The following is a 21347-nucleotide window of genomic DNA, read 5'->3' as shown; positions in this document are numbered from 1 at the left end:
AGATGAGAGAGGCCGTGCTCAGAGCTCGCTCGGGAGCACCCCTGAGCCTTCACACAACCCTGCCCCGGCTCTCTGCCCTCCTGAGCCATGCCCTCTTCTCCTCAGACACTGCTCACCAGTGCTGGGTGGACAATGTCAACCTGTCCCTCCATTTCCCCCCGTTCCTGGGCTCAGGGGACCCGCTGTCCCTGGGCGCCCTGGAGCGGGGCCTGCGCTCTGCACAGAGCTGTCTGCTGCACCAGGGGCACCAACGGCTCAGCAGCAGAGCCAGGGAAATCCTGTGCACTCTGGGCCTGAAGGTCAGCCTGTCAGTGGTGGCCTGCCTCATTTACCCCATCACCCTCGTGTCCTTCAAGCAAATGACAGACTGGATCCACAACTACGCCAGGAACCTCAAGGAAAAGACTGAGGACCTGAAAAGGGAGAGGCGGCTGGCTGAGGACCTCCTGCACCAGATGCTGCCAAAATCTGTGGCCAAGCAGCTCAGGAAATGCCAAAAGGTTGAGGCAGAAAACTATGATCAGGTGAGCAAATGGAAAGGTGCTGCCACCAAGGGTGGAAAAGTACTCACCTAAATAACACCTACCTTGGTCTGAGGAACCTGGTTTGGCACCCACAGCTGAGGGTGGATGGAAATGTAAATATTCTCGATGGGCTTTGGAAAGAGCTGTGCAATGTGCTGTGGAGCTCCTGGGCTGAGGGGGAAGGCAGAAGAGCTGAAATCTCCTGAAGTGTAGCCTTAAATGTCAAAGATCCTGCGCTGCCTTCCTGGGGTTTAAGAGCCCAGCCATGAGAGGCAGCAGCACCGTGTGACCACAAGCACAGAGGAGCAAGAAATGAGTTTCCTTCCTGTAAAATGGGAAGAATAATTAAAAAAATTGCTGCTGTCAGTGCTGAATTTAGCAGCTGTGCTACACAGCCCACAGCCCAAATCCTCAGGCTACATAATTGCAGTTCTATTCACTCTTTTTTTCACAGACATCCCATTACTTTCAGCTGTGAAAAGCACTAATAAATGTTTGCATTTCATCTGTAGGTGTCATTATCAAAACAACAACCTGTAATTGCACAATTAATTATAATTCACAATAGTCATGACATCAAAAGTAGCTGAACCAAGACAGGGAGTGAAAAGGTGGCTCTTCTGGATTAATTGATATTAGCAAGGATGATTTCAGTTTAAACACTGACAGTTCAGGCAGCACAGAGAAGAAATACTTAATTCTTTACCAACAGCTACAACACACATTTCCCTTCCTCAATTCAGTTATTATTGTTTCTCTTGGGCTTTCTTTTATAAATTTGACTTTTTAAAAAAAGCCCATGCCTTGGGCTGTGCTGCTCAGGACTCCCCAGATCCCCAAACTCCCCAAAGGCCTCACCACTGTGTCCTGGAGCCCTTGGCTTCCCCCCTGCCTTCTGCCCGTGACAGGTGACCATCTTCTTCTCGGACATCGTGGGCTTCACGGGCATTGCTGCCTCCTGCACTCCCCTGCAAGTGGTGGAGATGCTCAACAACCTGTACATGTGCTTTGACACCAGGATTGAGGCTTACGACGTGTACAAGGTGAGCACAGACCCACAGAGGGGCAGCGAGGAAGCTGCTGAAACCTCTCCTACTCTGCTCCCTGGTGGCTACTGAATGCCCCACCCAGCTGGCCAGAGCCCATGGGAGCCAAGGCCTGCCACTGTACAGGGGCTGTGCCGCAGCTGGGAGAGATTTCATTCTGGTTTCCTTTGAGAGGAAGCTCAGTGTCTGTCCTCAGTGCCACGTGTCCCCTCCCATCAGGTGGAGACCATTGGGGATGCCTACATGGTGGTGAGCGGGCTGCCAGAGAGGAATGGCACCAGGCACGCCGACGAGATCGCCAAGATGTCGCTGGACCTGGTGGCAGCCGTGCGCCAGGTGGGCATCCCGCAGGCGCCCGCGGGCAGGCTGGAGCTGCGCGCCGGGGCACACACAGGTACGTGGGCAGGGGCAGGAACACGGGGCAGGGCACGGCCAGTGCTGGGAGGAGAAAGGGACTCTGCACGGGCCACTGCTCTCCCTGCACCTCAGGGCCAGGATTTCTCTCAGTTCCAGCAGGACAGTGAGGAGAAATGACTTTTACCTGTATCAGTGTGCAAAGGGCTGGGAAACAATTGAGCATTTCCTGATATCAGCACCAATTAACACAGTTAATCAAGTCATGACTTCCCTCCCCAGGTAAGTGCTGTGCAGCCGGGCCCCAGATGCAGTGAGCATTCCCCATTCCCAGGGCTCCCTGAGGAGGGACCAGCAAAGGTCTCTGCATTTGACACCTCTGTGCACTTTTCCCGCTCGTCTCTTACTGGGCTCTCTGTGCCCCGTGTTTCCTCAGGGCCCTGTGTGGCTGGAGTCGTGGGGCACAAAATGCCTCGGTACTGCCTCTTTGGGGACACTGTCAACACTGCGTCCCGCATGGAGTCCACGAGCCTGCGTAAGTGCCGGCAGGGCCACGCCTCCCACCAGGCAGGGTCTATCCCTCCCACCAGGCAGGGTCCATCCCTCCCACCAGGCAGGATCCATCCCCTCCCACCAGGCAGGATCCATCCCCCAGGATCCATCCCTCCCACCAGGCAGGATCCATCCCCTAGGATCCATCCCCCAGGATCCATCCCCTCCCACCAGGCAGGATCCATCCCCCAGGATCCATCCCCTAGGATCCATCCCCCAGGATCCATCCCTCCCACCAGGCAGGCTCACCCCTGCACTCTACATACCTAAAATATTGCAGTGAAAGGAAACCCCCACACACCCTCTCACACTGGGCATGGCCACATGTGAAATAAGGTCTGTAGAGGAGCAGGAGCATCCTCTGGCCACATCCCATACATTGCCATCAAGCTAAAGAACCAGCACGTGGGTGACCTGCCATCCCCCCTGTCTCTGTACACACACCAGGTACCAAACATGCATGAGAATCCCTTGTAGATTCAACTGAAGGCACATCACTAATGCCCAAAGGGGAGGTGGAAACACTGGGCTGACAAATGCAGGAGGGCTGGTTGTGTGGTCTCTGGGTCTGGGGGAATTATTAATTTCTGCTGTTGTGGATCCCAGCACAGAAGATCCACATCAGTTCTGCCACATATGAAGCTCTGCTCGCAGATGATGCATATGAGATTGAGCTGAGAGGAGAAATTGAAGTCAAGGTAAGAGCTTTGCTGTAACTTTGCAACAGCAAAGGCATTTAATGGGATAGGAAGGAGATGACAGATTTGGCTATTGCTCCTCCATGAATTGAAAGTCACTTTTTAACTGTGTGCCCAAGGTTGTTTTGCTGATTCAGTTGGAAGTGGCTACACATTACTCCTCATGATGGATGAAAAAGTGTTACTGTGGGCTTAGAAATACATCTGCTGTGTCTGCACCTGCGTGGGACCACGTGAGTCTGGCCAGGAGGCTCAGGTGGGATTCACTTAATGACACATGGGTTTAAGGCTGATTTTAAATCCTTAGCAAGACTGTCAGTGACCAGCAAGGCCTTCCTTTGAAGTGAAAGGATTATTAGCACCCAAACTGCCTATAAACTACAATTATTTCCCAAAACAGCAGCCCCTTCAGAGAGAAGAAGAAAAAACAAACACAGCACAGGGAGCAGCCCCTGCTCTCCTTCATATCCCATGCAAGAGCTTCTTTTCTGCTCTCTTTGTTTCTTGTCCCAGGGCAAAGGGAAAATGAAAACCTACTGGCTTCTTGGTAACAAGAACTACAGTGTCCAAAATGACAGCCTGGTGTGTCACTGGAATCCAGCAATCTCCAAGAAAAAGAAGATGGAAAGCAGCCAGGGATCTGTCCAACAAGTAAGGAGGTGAACACTTGGCAGGCATTGGTCTGAGGGCTGGGACATGTGGAGCTGCACTTTGCCCTGGGAGCAGAGGGCTCTGGTGTGTGCAAACCCAGCCCTGATGTGTGTCCTGGTCTGTCAGCAGCCTGGTGTGGGAGCAGCACTGGCCACACAGAGCCCTGCCCTGCCCTGGGCTGAGCCCAGCCCAGCCACTCGCCCACAGAGCAGCTCCAGACCAGCCTGGGGCCCTGCGAGTGCCACCCCTGGAGTGAGTCAGAAGCACAGGAATGGCTTTCACCACAGCTCCCAGCAGAGCCTGCAGGACAACCTCCCTTCTCTGGGCTCCCCTGCTCTGGGGGAAGGTGACAGAGGTGCCACTGTGGAACACAGGGCACATGGTATTACAGCAACACGGAAAAATGAGCTTCTTCCAGGTTTTGTAGCTGAGATGTGACAGGATAAGAAGGACTGGATTGCCCCAGGCATACACAGCCCTTTTCAATAACATTCTCTTGTTGCCTCTAGCCACAACTGACATTTTGAACTAGTATGTTAGTGTGGGAACCTCAAACATCAATAGAAATTTAGGAAGGTGCCTCTAAACAAGGAGAAGCTGCAAAAGTGCAGTGAAGTTCCATCAGGAGCAGGAGTGGCAGGCAGAAAATACACAGCAATGTGACTCCTTTCAGTTCAGTAAAGCTGTTCTAGATTTGTATTTGTAGGTGAGACACAGCCCAGCCATTGAAGCACAGACAGAGTGAGGGCACTTTCAGAGCTGAGGCAGATTATTGCAGGCTGGTCTGTGCAGCTCTGCAGGGAATGACTGCTTGCAAAACACAGAACTCCAGATGTAGGAGAGGGAGTAGCAAAACCCTGATGGAGAAGGAAATATCTCTTTTTGATCATTGTTTCAGAGATACAAATGAATAGAGAACAACATTAAAATATTTCTGTTAAGTCTCTACATCACTTTGTCTTCACAGCCAGGCATGAAAGGCACCCCATGGGGACAAGGACAGGGAGGGTTGGGGACCACAGGCCAGCTCAGCCACAGCAGCCCCCCTGTGTCTAATTGTTATGAAAATCCTGGGTCAGGATCAGAGGCAAATAATTTGCATAGAAAATTGAGCCTGTTCTGATCCTCATCTCTTCAGAGGCTTCAGTGTGGATTTCTAATTTAGAAAATAGTAGAAAATGGCCCTGTGTGCTTGATAGATGGCAATTAGTGTTCATTAACAAAACATGCTTTGTTTTTTCCAGAGAGGAAAGAGGAAGGGATGAGCTGCTTTCTGTGCATCTGGCTGATGCTTTGATATGGTGCCCTGGTTTGCAAAGACTTTGGGATTGTCTGTGCCTGACACCCAACAAGCCTTGGCCTGGATGGAGCTGGGGCAGGACCAGGGTGGCTGCCCTAACTTTGGCACCATGAACCCAAAAACCTGGCTCTGGAGCAGCCTCAGCCAAAGCCACAGGGTTAGGAAGGGGTAGTGCCTTTCAGTGTAGCCAAAGGCTCAGATGTACCTTGGATGGACAAATCCTGAAGGGACAGAAGCAGTTTCCAGCTCTGAGTTTGGCACACAAAGGCAGTTTCTCCACACCCTTCCCCACTCCAAGGTTACACCTCATTTTCCTCACAAAGATCCTGTGGGTTATTTTAGCCATCCTGCCCCAGCCGTGCTGCGGAGTGGCACGGGATGCTCTGCCTGGAAAATGAGCTGTCTGGGTGTAGAAACCGGAGGCTCTTCACAGCTGGATTCTCCCAAGGGAATATCCAGCACTTCCCAGATCGGGCGCCAGGTGTCGGTGCAGGCCGATCCCTGCAGCATTCCCAGCCCCTGCAGCATTCCCAGCCTTTCCACTATTCCCAGCCCCTGCAGCGTTCCCAGCCCTTCCAGCATTCCCAGCCCCTGCAGCATTCCCAGCCCTTCCAGCATTCCCAGCCCCTGCAGCATTCCCAGCCCCTGCAGCATTCCCAGCCCTTCCAGCATTCCCAGCCCCTGCAGCATTCCCAGCCCCTGCAGCATTCCCAGCCCCTGACTGACTTCACTGTGGGATCAGAACCACTTTACTGACCCCTTGGCCAAAGCTCATCTAGTTAGGCCCCAAAAAGAAAGGATGATGATTAAGGCAAACCAGAGGACACCAAGTCCATTCACTGGAATTTAGTGATTGTCACATCTGGCTGCAGCCAATCCAGAAAACCACAAGTTCTTTCTATTGCAAAGTCCTGGAAATACAGACCAACTCATCATTCCTGCCCTGGCCCAGCTCAGGCTGGGTCTGGCAGTGGCAGCAGCTCCTGGCACAGCTCTGCTCCCCCCCAGGGCTCACAGCCCTCACTGAGCACCCTGGGGACGAGGGAGTTTGTTTTTAAGCTCTCAAGAACAACCACAAGGCAGGAGAGAGTCAGAAGTTATTTCAGGAAGGTGTTAGTGGCAGCCAGGTTAAAATTAGACCATTAGTTCCTAAAAAGACTGTGTGGGACGACAAGGGTTTGGCAGAGGCTCTTCAGCAGGAATGTGACACAGGAAGCGCTCGCAGGGCTGTTGGCAGTGATGTCACCGGTGCCCAGCGTGGCAGGACCCTGGGAAGCTCTGGATGGGGCACTGGAACTTGTTCAAGCCACTCTGCAGGTGTGGGCAGGCGGGAGAGGAGCAGGCGCGAGGCAGAGGTGGCGACAGCCCCGTGCCCGGTAAGGGCACCTGGAGCCCGGGCACGGCAGGGGCTGTGCGAGGGGCTCTGCAGGGAGAGTCGGCCCCTCTCCTGCCCCAGGGATTCCTGCCTGCCCAGCTTCCTGCCTCCCACAACGGGCAGGTTTTACAAAACACCGTTAAATTTTCCAGAAAACCTCGTTTGCTGATTTCCTCCTATTACCATCTTCCTTCCCTTCCACCTCCCAAAACAGCCATAGCCATCAGGACACACTGGTAGTTGGATGTTTGGAGGGAATTACTGTTCTAGTTGTGATTAGAGATTAATACCCATAATTCCATTTAAGCCTCCCAGAGATACAGAAAGGTTGGATTTGGAGCAGTCTTGCTGTTCAGGCCCATGTTGCCTTTACTCCTTTTTGCCTGAGAGCAGCTCTGGTTTGTTAGAGGAGTTGCACCCTGATCCACCTCTGCCTCTTACAAACCACCTCTCTGCACTAAAACATCATCATGTGCTAAAGTGTGAAAGATCTCCTTGTCCTATTACACTTGTCAGGTGCATCTGACCTGTCTGGGCCAAAGAATGTTGCTGCATCATATCCCTTCTCTCCTCCATTCATTCTCCCCTTGGCCAGTACTTCAGGCCTTCTTGGTCATTTCCTGATCTGCTCTGGCCTGAGATATGATGTCATGGCTCACAATGGTCTTCACACTTCAACACTACTCCAAAAATGTGCCGTTATCCTCAGGGAGGTGACATGGTAAAACAAACCCTCTTGGTCAAACAAGGCACAAGTTATGTGAGGAATCTCCAGTGGGAAAGGGAGGCTAAAAGCCTTTTCTGCCTCCAAGGTTCTGTGGCCTCTATCAGTTGTGCAAAGAAGAGCCACACTAATGAGTTGGTTTTAATTAAACACAATTAAGAGAATTGAAGCTGTATCTGTACAGCTGACCAACAGCAGCCAGTTTCTTGTATTCTCAATCAGGTTGAGTCTTACTAACTTCAGTGGCAAACTTAATTCTCCCATCACTAAGTGAACAGAAGGCTGTGGTGAAAAAGACCTGTTTGTTTCCTCATCCAAACTAGCCCATGGGAGTGTGGCTATGACACAATCTGCCTTCACCAGGAGCACTTCTGTGAGCTGAAGCTGACACCACACACATAGGAAGAAGCCTCTGAATCCATAATTGTCCTTATCCCAAAGCTCAGTTTAAAGTCTGGTTTGTAGTCAATAAACTATTTTGATTACAGGAATTATTCTTTTGCCCACTGGCACAGCCCCAAAGGCTTCAGCTTCCCAGTACCATTCAGTTGCTTAACACAACTGTCTTTTGTCCCTGTAACTTTTACAGAGGGAGGGACATCCCCCAGCTCACACCTGACACCCACCCAGTCCTTTTGCCCAGGGGCTGGCCAGTGCATTCCCAGGGAAAGTGGTTGGGTCCAAAGTTCCAGGTGACACTTCTTGGTGACAACTCTATTCCCTCCAGCAGTATTCCCTCTGCCCACCTCAATGTTACCACAAGGGCAGCCCCTGGGGACTCTGTGGGCCTGATACCCCCATGCTGAGGCTTTGCAGAGAGTGCCTGGTGGGAAAGGCAGGTCCATGGGGTGCCTGCAGTGACAGGGGAGGTGTGAACGTGGTGCTGACAGGGGACTTTATCTCAAGCACGACCAGGGCTCCAGCCCTGCAGCCTGAGCACTTTATCTCACAGTGCTGGAGGGGCTCTCGCCCCTCGCTGCGCTGGGAGGCTCAGCCCGCCCCACGCCGCCAAAGGGGAGCTATTCCCAGAGGCTTGGCCAACACTGCCAGTGTTTTCTGGGAAAACAAAGCGTGGCTGTCACACCGGGAACACAGGGTGATAACAGCCCCCACAGCTACACTGAGCTCCTGAGAAAGAGCTCGGCATAGGCTGCATCCTCCCCACTGCAGCTCCACCAGCCGAGGCAGGAAGGAGCTCCCCTTCTGCTCACACACAGCCTGTTGTGTGTCCACGGTGGAATTCCAGGATGGATTCCTTGGCACAACCAACTTGACATGAAGGATTTGCCTTCTAATGAGCAAGTGTGGGCACATGCAAGTGTGCAGCTGTGCCTGAGCTGGGGAGAAGCACTGAAGAGGACTGTAAATGTTAGCAGGATGAGGAGTAGCACACCCATAAATCCCAAACAAAACTCAGGACAGTTCACCTCCCAGTCCTTCCATCCCAGGGACCAACCTACACAACCCTCTAGTCAGGCAAAGTCCGCAAGTCTGAGATGGACAATTGGGATCCTGCCCTGGGACCACCAAACAGAGGGTCTGCACAGTGCCACTCTCACAGGCTGAACAAAACCTGCAGTGTTCTGTGGCTGACAAGCTTTATGTAATGATCTCATTTTTAGTTAGTCAGGCTATTTTTAGGTTCATCACCAGTCCATTAGGAGAGGGAGAGGGGAAGTAAACATCCACAGCAACTTCTAGGACAGGTGCCACTTCATTCCTGTGGCTGTTTGGCCATTTCTAGAAGTGGCTGCTCCTCCTGCACACTGACAAAGGGCATGCAGCAATAAATAGCACATTGGCACAGTGTGACCTCTTGCCCCTTGATTTGGCTGCTTGGCCAGCAAGCCTTGATCAATGGGCCCTGTGGCACTGCTGCAGCTATGCCAGGGTGAGCTGGGCCACAAAGAAAGACCTGGCTTAAGAACTCTCCTCCTCACTCCCATCCCTTCTTACAGAAACTTAACGTTCTGCAAAATCCATTTCAGAGTCCAGATCAACACATGCAGTGCTGAAACTAAACTTGGCCACCCACCAGAACATGTGACACTCAAACTTTTAAATACCAAGCACAAACATTCATATACCACACAAGTACCAAGTGCTTTCCCAACACAAAGCCACTCATACACACCTCCATGGGTACTGCAGCCAATCCCTGCAGAAGAGCCTCTCAGCCCCTTCTCATACTGCATGTACCCCGTTCTTCATCCTGAAGGGATCATTTTATCAAAACCTCTGTGTCTGACCCATTTTCTCTTTTAAGCAGAACTTGCTCTGACCGAACTTGAGGCACGTTCTGCACTCACCAGGAGAGGTCACCACACACCTCAGTAACCAAGAGGCCAGGTGGGATCTCACAGCAGGGACCTTCTAGTTCTCCTAAACTCTCTCAGCTCAGAACTGGGGGATATGTCGTGTCCATGGAGGGTTCTCTTCCTGCCTCCTGTCAGAGGTTGTGATCTGCAGACCAACAGTGCAGCCTCTCAGCCTGCAGCTGGAATTACCTGTGTGCTTCACTGCACAAAAGATGCCATGGACTGAGGCCTGGGCTGCTCCCTCTGACAGTCCAGCCTGTCCATAGTAAGGCAGTAATACATAGACAGACCTCAGTACAAACTCAGGGGTATCTCGTTCAACACAGAGAATGAGAGACTCACATTCTGAACAGTTTAGGGCAAGATCAGCCTATGAATTTCTGAGACCCAGCATAAAAACTACAGGGAAGCAAGACTGGCTGCCACAGGACTAAAAGGACCTACATGGTTTAAACCCATGCACAGCTACTCCATGTTTTCAGTTGCAGTGTGAATACCTACAATGTGCCTGGGTAGACAGTCCCAGCTTTCCAAAACCTCCGGGAAGCAAAATGCTGTTCATCTTGCTGGAAGTGAAGCTTAGCCAAGACCAGAGTGTCTGGTAAGGATTTATGGGACATGAGCACTCCTTCAGGCTGCTGCCTCTCACCAGGCACAGTCCAGAACTCTCGTGCTGTTGCTCTAACTCCTCAGTTTGTCTCCTCTTTGTTCCAGGATCTGTCTGACTGGGCTCTCCCCTCCTTCACTGCTTTCAAGTCAATAGCATCATATTAATATGTTCTATTATTATGTTATAATGTTCTCTGGGAGCCCCATTCCTCTGGCTTGGTGCTCACAGGAGCCCAGTGAAGGTGTGCTGGGTACAACCTGCTTCCTGCCTTGCTTGATATTGCTCACAATTATTTTTCCCTGGCTGAAAAGGAAGGCTGCAGCAGTGGGCCCAAGGAACACTGAGCTGAGCACAGTGACATGCAGGAGTGGCACAGGGCAGCAGCTGCAGAGCCTCCAGATGCACAGCAACACAACAATGCTGCACTGCCCAAATGCAGAACACTCCTTTCATTCACCATCAGAAAATTCTTTCCTCCCTCCTTCTCCTCCTCCTCCTGGGAGGATGAAAACAGATCAGAACCTCAAACCAATCCTTGCACTAGCAGGATCTCAAAAGGTGGCCTTGGGAGGGGTTGGAGGGAGATATAAATGCTGATAGCTGGAGACACAGAGCAACAGGGAACTGGACAGACTCAAGGGAAGGAGGAATCCGAGACACCAAAGCAAGAACATGAACTTGAAACTTCTTTTTTGCCCTGGATTCCTACTGCTGCTTATTGTCAGTCAAAACCAGGCAGGGGCCAGGTCCATTTCCAGCTTACAGGTAAGTGACTGGCTGCTCAACAGAGCAGAGAGAAGCTGATGGTTCTTTAGGAATTAGACACTTCAGGTGAGCTGTTTCTCCCAACCTGCTACAACAGCAGAAGAAACTCAAAAGAGATCAAGAGAGCAGGAACCCTGAGGTGGGCAGACACAGAGTTATTAAACAGGGGGAAACTGGATTAATTGATTAATGGAATTAAATTTCTGATCACAGGAGGCAATTGAAAGAGAAAGGTTTTGCTTTATTTTTATCCTGTAGGGTCAGTTTGTGGATTGCAAATTTAAGGTCATCCTATGACTGAGTGGAGCAATAAACTTTTGGAGTAAAAGGAATTATCCTGGAAGGATTGTGTCCAGTCCTAGAGCTGTCACCTGCATGCTGCTCCCTGAAGCCCCTGGTTTTAGCAGAAAGAGGAATGACTGGGTTGTACAGGGTCTCCTCCTCAGCTCAGCAATGCAGCCCCTGCTTGGGACTCCCAGAGGTGGAGCATAAGAGAAAGAGAAAGTGTGTGTGCCTGTGTGTGTTTGTGTGTGCAGAAATCCCAAGCCAGCAGGAAAACACATTTCAGCTACCAGACTAGGGGTCTGGTATTCCCAAATATGAAGTAACCTCCCAGTCTGTAAATAAATACTCATCCTTCAGGACCAATTTCAGCACGTCATTCTTAGAGAATCAGTGCAATGCCTTCTCTCATTCCTAATTCACTCTTGACCAAGCCTCTTCTATAACTTTTCACAATTTATCCCACAGCCAGGACCCTCAGCTCCAGGAAAGGATTAACTGGCTCTCTATCAGCTCAGAACTGTAGGATTCACTAACAGCATATAACCTGAGAGCCCCTTGAGAGAGCATTCAGAGTTAGGTCACAGCAGCTTTGTGAGCCAGAAGAAATTAAAGATAACCTTGAGCAGCTCCAGAAACCACTTCAGTACTTTCATCTTTTGATAAATGTTAAAAACAAATGTCCTCAAACTTAGCACTGAGTGTGGCTTATATACAAAAATTGAGAGTTTCCAGAACTCCTCCTTCCCCTCCCTCTCCACCTTCTACCCTTCCCTTTCTCCAGAGTCTCTCTGAACTGTTGGATGAGGAGCTGGAGCATCCCCTGCTCTCAGAAGAGAAGTATCCTGAGCAAGAGGACCTGATGCCAGAAGGTGTCCTTGACCAGCCAGACTCGGACCTGCAGTGGCCCCAGAGCACGAGGGAGCAGCCCCAGAGTGTGCCCAGTGCCATCCAGAGATTCCTCAGTGACCTCCTGAGTTTGTCCCGCAGATACCGAGGCAGGAGCAAAAAGGGCCTCTCCAGGGGCTGCTTTGGTGTCAGGCTGGACAGAATTGGGTCACTGAGTGGCCTGGGATGCTGACTCTGCACCATGGTAAGGGAAAGCCAGAGGCAGGTGGTCTGTGTGTTTGTGTGTGACTTGCATAAATATGCAGAAGAGCAGAGTTAATTCAACTTTGAGGAAATGGGGCCTTAAAGTAACTTCTACCCTCCTATCACAAACACAGCTTATTATTTTACCCTCCTCAGAATTCACTATCATCAGATATATACTTAAAATCTCTGCCACACCTCTCTTACCTTCTTTCACTCCTTCCTGCACATCAGCTACAGGAATTTCTTCCTGTCCCAGCAACCAGTTCAGGGGTTTTGCACCAGCTCCCCAGGGACACTTGTTTCAATCCAAAGACACTCAGCAGAACAGTGGGGCTCATCCTGGCCCTACAACAGTGAGAAGTCAGTTAATTTCCTTGTGTGAAATTCTGTACATTCCTCTTTCTTTTATTTATTCCTCTGGTTTCCTGACAGGACAGACTGAGATTTCAGAGGACCTCCTGCTCTTCAGTGAGATATTCAGCTATTTGTTGCATTGGCTCCACTATCTACTTCACCATGTACTGAGCAAACTGCACCCACCTCTCCCCTGAATTACGTGGCCAACAGAGCACACCTTTCTTTGCCTGTTCGTATCAGAGTGATCAGCTGTGAACATCTGTCTGAATGTAGCTACAACCCCCCCACACTTGTACTGTTTGTGTGCTAAATGTGCAACTAAACAAGTCTCGTTGTGGCACAGGAAATAAACTATTCTGCACAATTTAGTGAACTTGCTTCAAGCCTTGGCTGTGATTCTCTCCTGTGACCCGGCACTCGGCGGAGGCGCTGCCAGCGCTGGGGCCGCGCCGGGAGCGGGGACGCCTTTCCCGATGGCTCCGCCGGCAGCGAACGGAGCTCGGGGCTGATGCCAGGCGGGGTCCCTGTGCCATGGGCTCGGCTTGGCACGGCGGCCCGGCACGGAGGGGGCCGCTGAGGACAGAGGGGCTCCACCGCTTTACAAAAGATTTGGCTGCGGACGAGGCGCTGGGAGGGCTTCAGCACCCGGGACAGACGCCAGTGCCCGCAGGCCGAGCGCCGGCACCGCCGGGCTCTGCTGGGCCGGGCTGGGCTGGGCTCTGCCAGGTTCTGCCGGGCTCTGCTGGGCTGGGTTCTTGACGGGCTGTACTGGGCTCTGCCAGGTTCTGCCGGGCTCTGCTGGGCTGGGTTCTTGACGGGCTGTACTGGGCTCTGCCAGGTTCTGCCGGGCTCTGCTGGGCTGGGTTCTTGCCGGGCTGTACTGGGCTCTGCCAGGTTCTGCCGGGCTCTGCTGGGCTGGGTTCTTGACGGGCTGTACTGGGCTCTGCCAGGTTCTGCCGGGCTCTGCTGGGCTGGGTTCTTGCCGGGCTGTGCCAGGCTGGGTTCTGACAGGTTCTACCGGGCTGTGCCGGGCTCTGCCAGGCTTCGGTAACAGAGGGCAGAATTTGGCTGTGACAACACAACAGCTGCAGTCACGGGCAGCCGTTTTATCCCCTCTCCGCAGCTCCCTACACAGTACATGGAACATAGAACAGTCTCCCTGTCTTAGAGAGGTGTTATCAAGGCTGAAGTCAAGCTGCTACATCTTCTTTATCTGCTGTGGAACAAAGAAGGTGAAAAAGGAACAAACCAGTAAAGAAAGGTAAAAAACCAGACACAAAGCAAAACTCAGAGCAAACAACAGAAAGTTTCTGTGCAGAGACAGCACTAGAGAATATTTAGTGTGGGGGGTGTGTTGGTGTGTGAAAGGAAAGAAAAAAACCCAACAATAACAGATCTTAATTATCTTCAATTTTACACTCAATGTTAATGAATAATTTTGGTTTACTCCTCACACTTTTGCAGTTTACAAAACAAAGTTACACCTCGGTGTAAACACACACACCAAGAGCAGCAGGAAGACAGTGATTGTCACTAATTAATGAATTATACAGACACTGCAGCATGGAGTGTTAATTAAAAAAAAAGAAGCTATCAGGATCTAAGTTCTTAATGGCACAAAATAAGAACGTGTTGGGGTAATAAAGAAACCTGAGCATTTCCTCCATGTCCTGAAAAACAAAAGCACTGAGGAAAAAGAGAGAGCTGTTATAGTAAAGGACTTTATCAGAACACCCCCAGAGTTGGGCTGAATTCAGACTATATTAGGACAAAGCAGCATTTGAGCATGACTTCACAACCTTGGGAACGTCCTTTCCAGTGTAATTTTGGTAGCTGATCATGTGAACAGTATGTGCACATGTTTGTACACAAACACCATGTTAAAACATTTAAGACATGAGAAATATTTTATCATTATATTATTGTGTAGTAACTGTGCTCAGGAGATCCTTTCAAGATCTATATTCACATGGAAAGTCAACAACTTATAGACATTAATTCTTGTTTTGATTTAGAATAACAAGAAACATTAGGAAAATGTGGGAAAAACAACATGCCTCACAATTTACAACCCTTGCACTTATGCAAAAAAATCACTAATTTTTAGTTGCACTTTATGCAAAAAGACAGCAATGGAAGAGGGATTTGCAGCAAACTTGTATTTCATTTAAGAATAGGCAGTTTTTAAGCTCATTTAAAAAACTTCACCACTAAAATACATAAATTTTTTTTGTTTTTAATATATTAAGCTAAATATTTCCTTTTACCCCCCTCCAAAACACACACACACAAATTCACCCGTTCTGTGGGGACAGACTCTGATACCTTTGTGAACAACAACGAAAGCTGAGTACCTGAACTTCTCTTTGAGCAAGTTTCTCTCTTTTATGAGGGTACAAGGAGATTATTCCTGAATCTGGCCATTCAGTTTTACTGCTGTGGGGTCAAGCCTCCCCAGCACTGCTGACAGAGCCCCCCTTACTCACGGGCTGTGCTGTGGGGCAGGGCCGTGTTCGGCGGGGCCGGAGCCGCCGCGGGGCCGGAGCACTCGCTGTCCCACACTCTGTGCTGAGGGGCAGCTCGAGGGGCTGCTGCTGCTGGGAACACACAAATACAGAGTCTCAACGGGGCTGGCACCTCAACAGCAATGGGAAAGGAGAAGCTGGCCCACATGTGGGACTTTCAGCACACTCCGGGACATGCAGTGGCCGCACATATTCCATAGACAGAAGGAAAGTGTGCACGATACTTTGGATGTCCTAAAAGCAGATTTATCTTCAGCCTTTACCTTCACCAAATGCTCACCTGAAAAGCCTCCTGTTTTCCTCGTAAAAGGTAATTTCTCTATGGAACTCTTCTACCTGAGAGGGGTTCAGAGCAGTTTAGGGATCGTTTCCCATCCCTGTCAATCTGACCATAGGGGTCTCTTGAAGGAAAATTGCTAAGAATTCCCCACTGGAGTGTGTAATCACAGTGCTGGTATCAAGAGGAGGGGGAGTGACATGAAATCACTGACTTGTGACATACATTCCTCAGCAGCTGCCTAATGACAGCTAATAAAGGGAATCTTCCCTTGACAGAGCTGCATGCCTGCAGTGGGACTGGAATGTGCCCAGGATAAAGGCCCTGATAACGCAGGAAGCAGAGATCACACCCAAAGAGTATAAAAGACAAGCTTTGGAAGAGAGAGGACAGGACAGGAAGGAGAGAGACCTGAGGGACATCTCAGAAGAAGCAACTTGAACTTCTCTGTTCCCAACAGACTCAGTGCCATGGACACTAAAGGCTCCCTTTTCTATGGCTTCCTCTTGCTACTGCTCATCCAGCTCCAGTCCAGCAGAGCCAACCCCATCTACAGCCTCAGCCCTGCCAAAGAACTGGCCAGCATGGAGGTGAGGACTCTCTCTTTTTGCAAGCTTAAACTTTGGGGGTGCTTAGCAGAGTGTGAGGTGGTGCTTTGCCTTCCTTTTGCACGGTCAGACAGCAGTGGCCACCTTGGCCATCACACACTGGGGGGCAAAGCCTCAGCTCTTCACAGGGGCTCCAGAAGCTCTGCAGGACAATGTCCCCCTGTGCTGGGCTCACTTGGGCTCCTGGGCAGCTCCTGGGAATTCCAATTGTCATGTTCTGGGAATTCTGCTTTAGGTTTTTAGTTCCTTTCCTCTTAAAGATCCATTCTCCTGAGAGCAAAGCTCCAGAGAGGGCAAAGTACAACCAGAGTAGCTCTATAAGAGTAAATAGGAAACTTTGAGGTGGGCTCCTGTGTATCCCACTGGATGGCAGAACAGCAAAGCAGGGCAGCCAAAGGGCTCTGGCTTTGTGAATTTGAGGGATTTGCATAAGGGCAGGAGAGGAGGAAGAGATAAAGTGAAGCACTCAAAGACAAACTTTTAGAAATGTTGCCAGAGCAATAATATAATCATTTAGTGTGGCTCACCCAGGAAAGCCTCCAGAGCTATGAAATTACCAAGTGCAACCTTTACTGAATGGCAGAGAACATCCACTGCTGCAGCACAATACAAGCTTAAGAGTCAGTCATGGAAGATGAAATTTGAAAGCTCAAATCTTTCCTTGGCCTGATACCACTGACCAGCTTCTCAAAGCTGTTCTCAGGCCCTGAGAACAAACTCCCTGAGATATTGGGACAGGGTCAGCTGTAGCTAAAACCACCCCATGTCCTGGGCTGTTTCCAGGAGCCAAGAAGAGTGGCTTCCAAACATTCACTGTCAGGCAAGTCATGAGGCTCAGTCCTCTCTGTCCCACTTCCAGAGAAGGACAGTTAGAATCCTCTAATTGGATGAGCTGCCCTTGAGAAGGTTACCTGATTCCTGCCACACAAAGCTTTACAAATTACAGAGAATGGTACCCAGGAAGCACTCACACAGCAGGCATTAATTCAGCACACAAGTATTTTCAGTTACTTTAAGGGGCAGCAATCCTGTAACCCCTGGGGCAGAGATCAGTGAAAACACCAAAAACTTCTGCAAGTGATGACCACTGAAATAGCCAGGGGAGACAAAGCAACAACTGCTGACAATGTGGGAATGCACTATGGACCCAGAGCTCTTCTGTGTCCCACTGCTGGCTGGGTGGTATCTCCCTGTGCAACTCAGACCTTGGGTGTTTTTCTCTGCCAAGAGCTCTCCTACCCTTGCCTGTAAGACATACTTGGTGTCAAGCAGCATCATTCAGCTCATAGCTGTGTCTTCCCATAGATGGGATTGCTGTGAAAAGGCATTTAGTGCAGAGGACAGGGCTCAAGGAGCACAAACAACCCTGGGATCCAACCTGACAGTCTCCCTAGGGCTGGCTATGGGTCTGCTGATGAATGCAGAATGGGATAACTGGAAGAGTTAGCACATGAGCACAAAATTAGGAGTTTCATGAAGCTAATCCTTCTCTCACAGGCTCTGCTGGAGAGGTTGGAGGATAAGTTTGCAATGATTGAAGCCCTGGAGTCCAACCCTGACCTGCAAGAACCCAAGGCCCAGGAGGAAGTCCTGCCAGAACTTGGTGACAACAGTGAGGACCAGAAGGCTGAACCCAGACTGGCACCCCGCAGCCCTGTGGCCTACAGGGACCCCTCCCTCAAGAGACTGAGGGGGCTGCAGGTGCCCAGGATGACGAGAGGCTCCGGCTGCTTCGGGAGGAGGATCGACCGGATCGGCTCCCTCAGCGGGCTGGGCTGCAATGGTGAGTGCACTGTCTGTGCGCGGGGCAGGGGAGCAGCAGCTCCTCCTGCCAGGCTTGGGGGAGACAGTTGGAGAAGGGAGGTAATTTCAGCCCAGTATTGAAGCTAGTGTTGGGTTTTCAAAAGCTCTGTTGACAGTGGCTGCACATACTGGGACAGAAACAGATTCCAGTAACATTTACCTCATGTTTGGTTTGCAGGTTCCCGGAGGAATTATTAGGAAACCTCCCACCTCCCTGCTCTGACTGAAGGATGCTTTACAGTGCCTGTTCCTCCCAGGATGAAAGCCAGATGCTTTCTAAGCTCCTCAACAGAAAGTTACTCCTATTTCTATTTATTTATTTATTTATTTATTTGATTTTTTTTAAAGAACATTTCTTAATCTAGCACCAAGAGACCATCTTTAAATAAAACTAACACATTAGACATCTATGCTGGATCTCTCTCCTGTCTGTTGCATTAAATTTTCTTGTATTTTCCTAAGTCAAATTCCTAAGTTTTACTGGTATTCTGGTACCCACATGGCTGGACTTTACACAAGACAGAGAAAGTATGAACTTGGTAGAAACTACAATGAGTTTTTCACTGGAGTTTTCTCCTCTGCACTAAGAAATTCTAACAGATTATCATGAAAAAAAAAGCTTTTCAGCATTGAAAGACCAACATATATAGACAGGGTTTCAGTAACAAGAGAGTCCTTTTGCTGCTTTAGATTATTCAGTCACAGGAACTACCACAAATCCCCCATGCAGGCAAAATTTACATGGAAAGAAAGAAGAAAAATCATAATACTCCACAAGTTTCAAGATAACCAGAGGGAGGAAAGGGAATTCATTGTATTTGCTTTCTAGCACTGGCCAAATAAAGGTTACAAGCATCAGCACAAAGATACATCATTAACTGTGTCTTGTCTCACTCTGCACGTGGCTGAGATGCCAATTCCCAGCAGGCTTCAATCCTGGAATGTTCCTCCTGAGAGGGCAGGTGGGATCACTCCAGCCACAAAGCAGCTTGTACAGAACATTTCCCACCTTCTGGGACCCTCACCAAGCTGCTCTAACATGGCTGATGGGAACACTGCAAGGCTCATTAAGGTTTATTTAACCTTTGTAGTGAGATTTCACACTCAGGAGTTGAATTTGACCCAGGACATATTCCCCCCCTCCCACCACGTAGGGCAATACTGCCCAGACCACACTGAGCACCATCCCAGGGACCAAAGAGCTCGGGCTCCCAGCATGGCACTGGGCCCAGCCCAACACACTGTCCTGTGACTGCACACACTGCTGGGAACTGGGCTATTTTGAGCCCCCAGGAGCCTCATTCCCAGAACCTCAGTCCATTGCCAGTCTTGTTCCCAGGTACTGGAGCACACTGGGAGGCTTGTTCAGGGCCTGAGGAGGCAGCAGCAGGACAGACTCAGCTGGAACAGTCCCACTCTGACTTTGCTTGTGCAAATGCCCAGGGAGAGAGGCCACCAGCAGGTCAGGACAGGCTGTGGGGAGGGAGGTGTTCAGAGCTGGGGCAGCTGCTGACAAAGGGCCCACAGGGAAAGGGAACTCAACACACACCACTCCTGTCACAGCTCAGGCTGCTGCACCCTTCAACAGGGCTCATGTCACACACGTTCCTGACCAGCCACTCTCCAGTCCCTCTCTGCATTGCTGACATGGCCTCTGAGAGGGGCCTTGGGATTCTTCCCCAGGGAAGAAGAGCAGAAGTGTCATGTGAGGGAGTCATTTTGCTCCACTCCAAAAGGAAACCACAGCCAGTGTGATAAAAATCACACGTCAGAGTCTCTCCTTCCAGCAGCACCAGCTACAGATAAAACATTCTGTGCAACAGTGTCCACAGATTTCCCTGCCAGGAGAACAAATTCCCAGATGCTTCCATGAGACAGTGACAGATGCTTCCATGAGGCATCTCTGCAGTCAAAGCTGCAGTGACTTTGCATTTACTGGGAGGGGGTTTCACAGATCAGGGGGGTGTGAAGTCACCCTTTGGGGAGCCTTTGTGGGGACAACGAGGCTTTGTCTTCCCAAACAGGCTTTCCAAACACAGCTGGCTCCTGCAGCTCGACAGGAGCACACAGGGGGATCCCTCCACACCAGCAATGGGCAACAGCCTGACTTCCCATGTGCTGCTATAAAGGGAAGTAAAACCAATCCACTCACTCTAACAGTAACAGCTCTTGCTGGAGCTGAATTTTACCTACTCAAGCAAAACTTGCAGACACTCTAAATTGTCCCTCCCTGTCAGCCCCTCAGGGCACAAAACACTAATTAGTTCAGTGGAATGTGCTAAAAATGGCAAGAAGAGTCGATGCTGCCTAACCCAAAGCCAGGTGGGTCCAGTATTAACAGCAAGCCAGTTCCTGGTGGAACGAGTCTGTATTGGCTGGCACACAGTATGTTAATGGGCCCTGCGGTCTGCAAGAACCTCACTGAGGGTAAGCAATCGAGGAAAAAAGCACCTCTGACTGGATTTTTACTGCTACTCCTCCATAAACACACTGAGCTGTAAAGCTGCCTCAGGAAAATCTCACAGCCAGGTCAGAGCAGGGCTGCACACAGAACAGGCACGGGGAAAAGCTGAATGGGAGAACTCAGCAGCTCTGAGCTCTTGAGCAGCTCTGCAGGCAGAGCATCAGCCCCAGGGTCAGGCAAAGCTCCCACTGCTGCAGTGAGGGCTGGAGCAGAGAGAGCAGGGAACATCTTGGGAACAGCCACGGTGCAAATGAAGAAATACCCCAGTGGGATCAGAGAAGGACCAGGCTCACACCCCACACCCAGCTCTGATGACATTTGTCACCTCCTGCCATGCCACACTTCATTCCCACTTCCCAACAGTCTCTGGCAGCACCTCTGACTGGCAGTGCATAATTCAGCAGCTTCCTTTCCTCTGAACTCTGAGCCTCAGCAATCCCACCAGCATGCTCCATGCACTCTGTAAGGCACAAGCCATCTTTGGAAAAGGGTTTGCTTGGCATGGGCTTTATTTGCAAATTAAACACGATGGTTTCTTTGCCCTTTGCACTATCCCTTTCCAGTTCTCCACTAGATTAAATGCTTCACTGAAATCCAAGTCTGCAGGGAAGAATGCCAAGAGGAGCTGCCAGCCCTGCTTTGTTTCTCTAGGAAATGGTATGTGCAGCACAGGGCACACGCTCTGCTCTGCTGCAGGAGACGTGGAGCTGTGCCAGTGCACAGCCCAGTCTGGCCACAGCCAGCCTGCTTGATTTACTTCCCCTGAATCTTGGGCCCCAAAGGCCTTTGCTGATTGACATCTGCTTGCTAAGTGTGGCCCACACTGTTATGTGGAAAGGATGGATGATTTGTAAGACCTTCCCCCTCCCTCACCAGCTCCTGACTGCTCTCTGGGAAATCCAGCACAATCCAGACTTGGGAGCAGGGGAAGTTTTAAGAAAACAGAAGGTGCTGGGAAGGCAGCTGGAGTCAGGCCTGATATTCTGGGAATTGGGAGGGACCAAAGGAAAGATAAAATC

At 50.4% G+C, this 21347-nt stretch overlaps 1 protein-coding gene across 1 annotated transcript; it reads left to right on the top strand.

The window, feature by feature from the left end:
- The first annotated feature begins 15923 nt into the window (after positions 1–15923).
- NPPA (natriuretic peptide A) lies at positions 15924–18062 on the top strand. The gene is made up of 3 exons (XM_071576022.1): positions 15924–16043; positions 17559–17844; positions 18043–18062. Exons 1-3 carry the CDS (start codon positions 15924–15926, stop codon positions 18060–18062), a joined length of 426 nt encoding a protein of 141 aa, XP_071432123.1.
- The last annotated feature ends 3285 nt before the right edge of the window (positions 18063–21347 follow it).

Source organism: Pithys albifrons, chromosome 22, assembly GCF_047495875.1.
Source record: "Pithys albifrons albifrons isolate INPA30051 chromosome 22, PitAlb_v1, whole genome shotgun sequence".
In the NCBI taxonomy this organism is placed as follows: Eukaryota; Metazoa; Chordata; class Aves; order Passeriformes; family Thamnophilidae; genus Pithys; species Pithys albifrons.
Note: the sequence above shows the minus strand (reverse complement) of the source record. Positions and strands in the feature narration are given on the sequence as shown.

Bases quoted from the DNA above. Each gene is read 5' to 3' on its own strand.
- NPPA (XM_071576022.1), top strand. From the start codon at position 15,924: ATGGACACTAAAGGCTCCCTTTTCTATGGCTTCCTCTTGCTACTGCTC. The intron at 16,044-17,558 runs GTGAGGACTCTC...CTTCTCTCACAG, and splicing joins AAGAACTGGCCAGCATGGAG to GCTCTGCTGGAGAGGTTGGA. The intron at 17,845-18,042 runs GTGAGTGCACTG...TTTGGTTTGCAG, and splicing joins CAGCGGGCTGGGCTGCAATG to GTTCCCGGAGGAATTATTAG.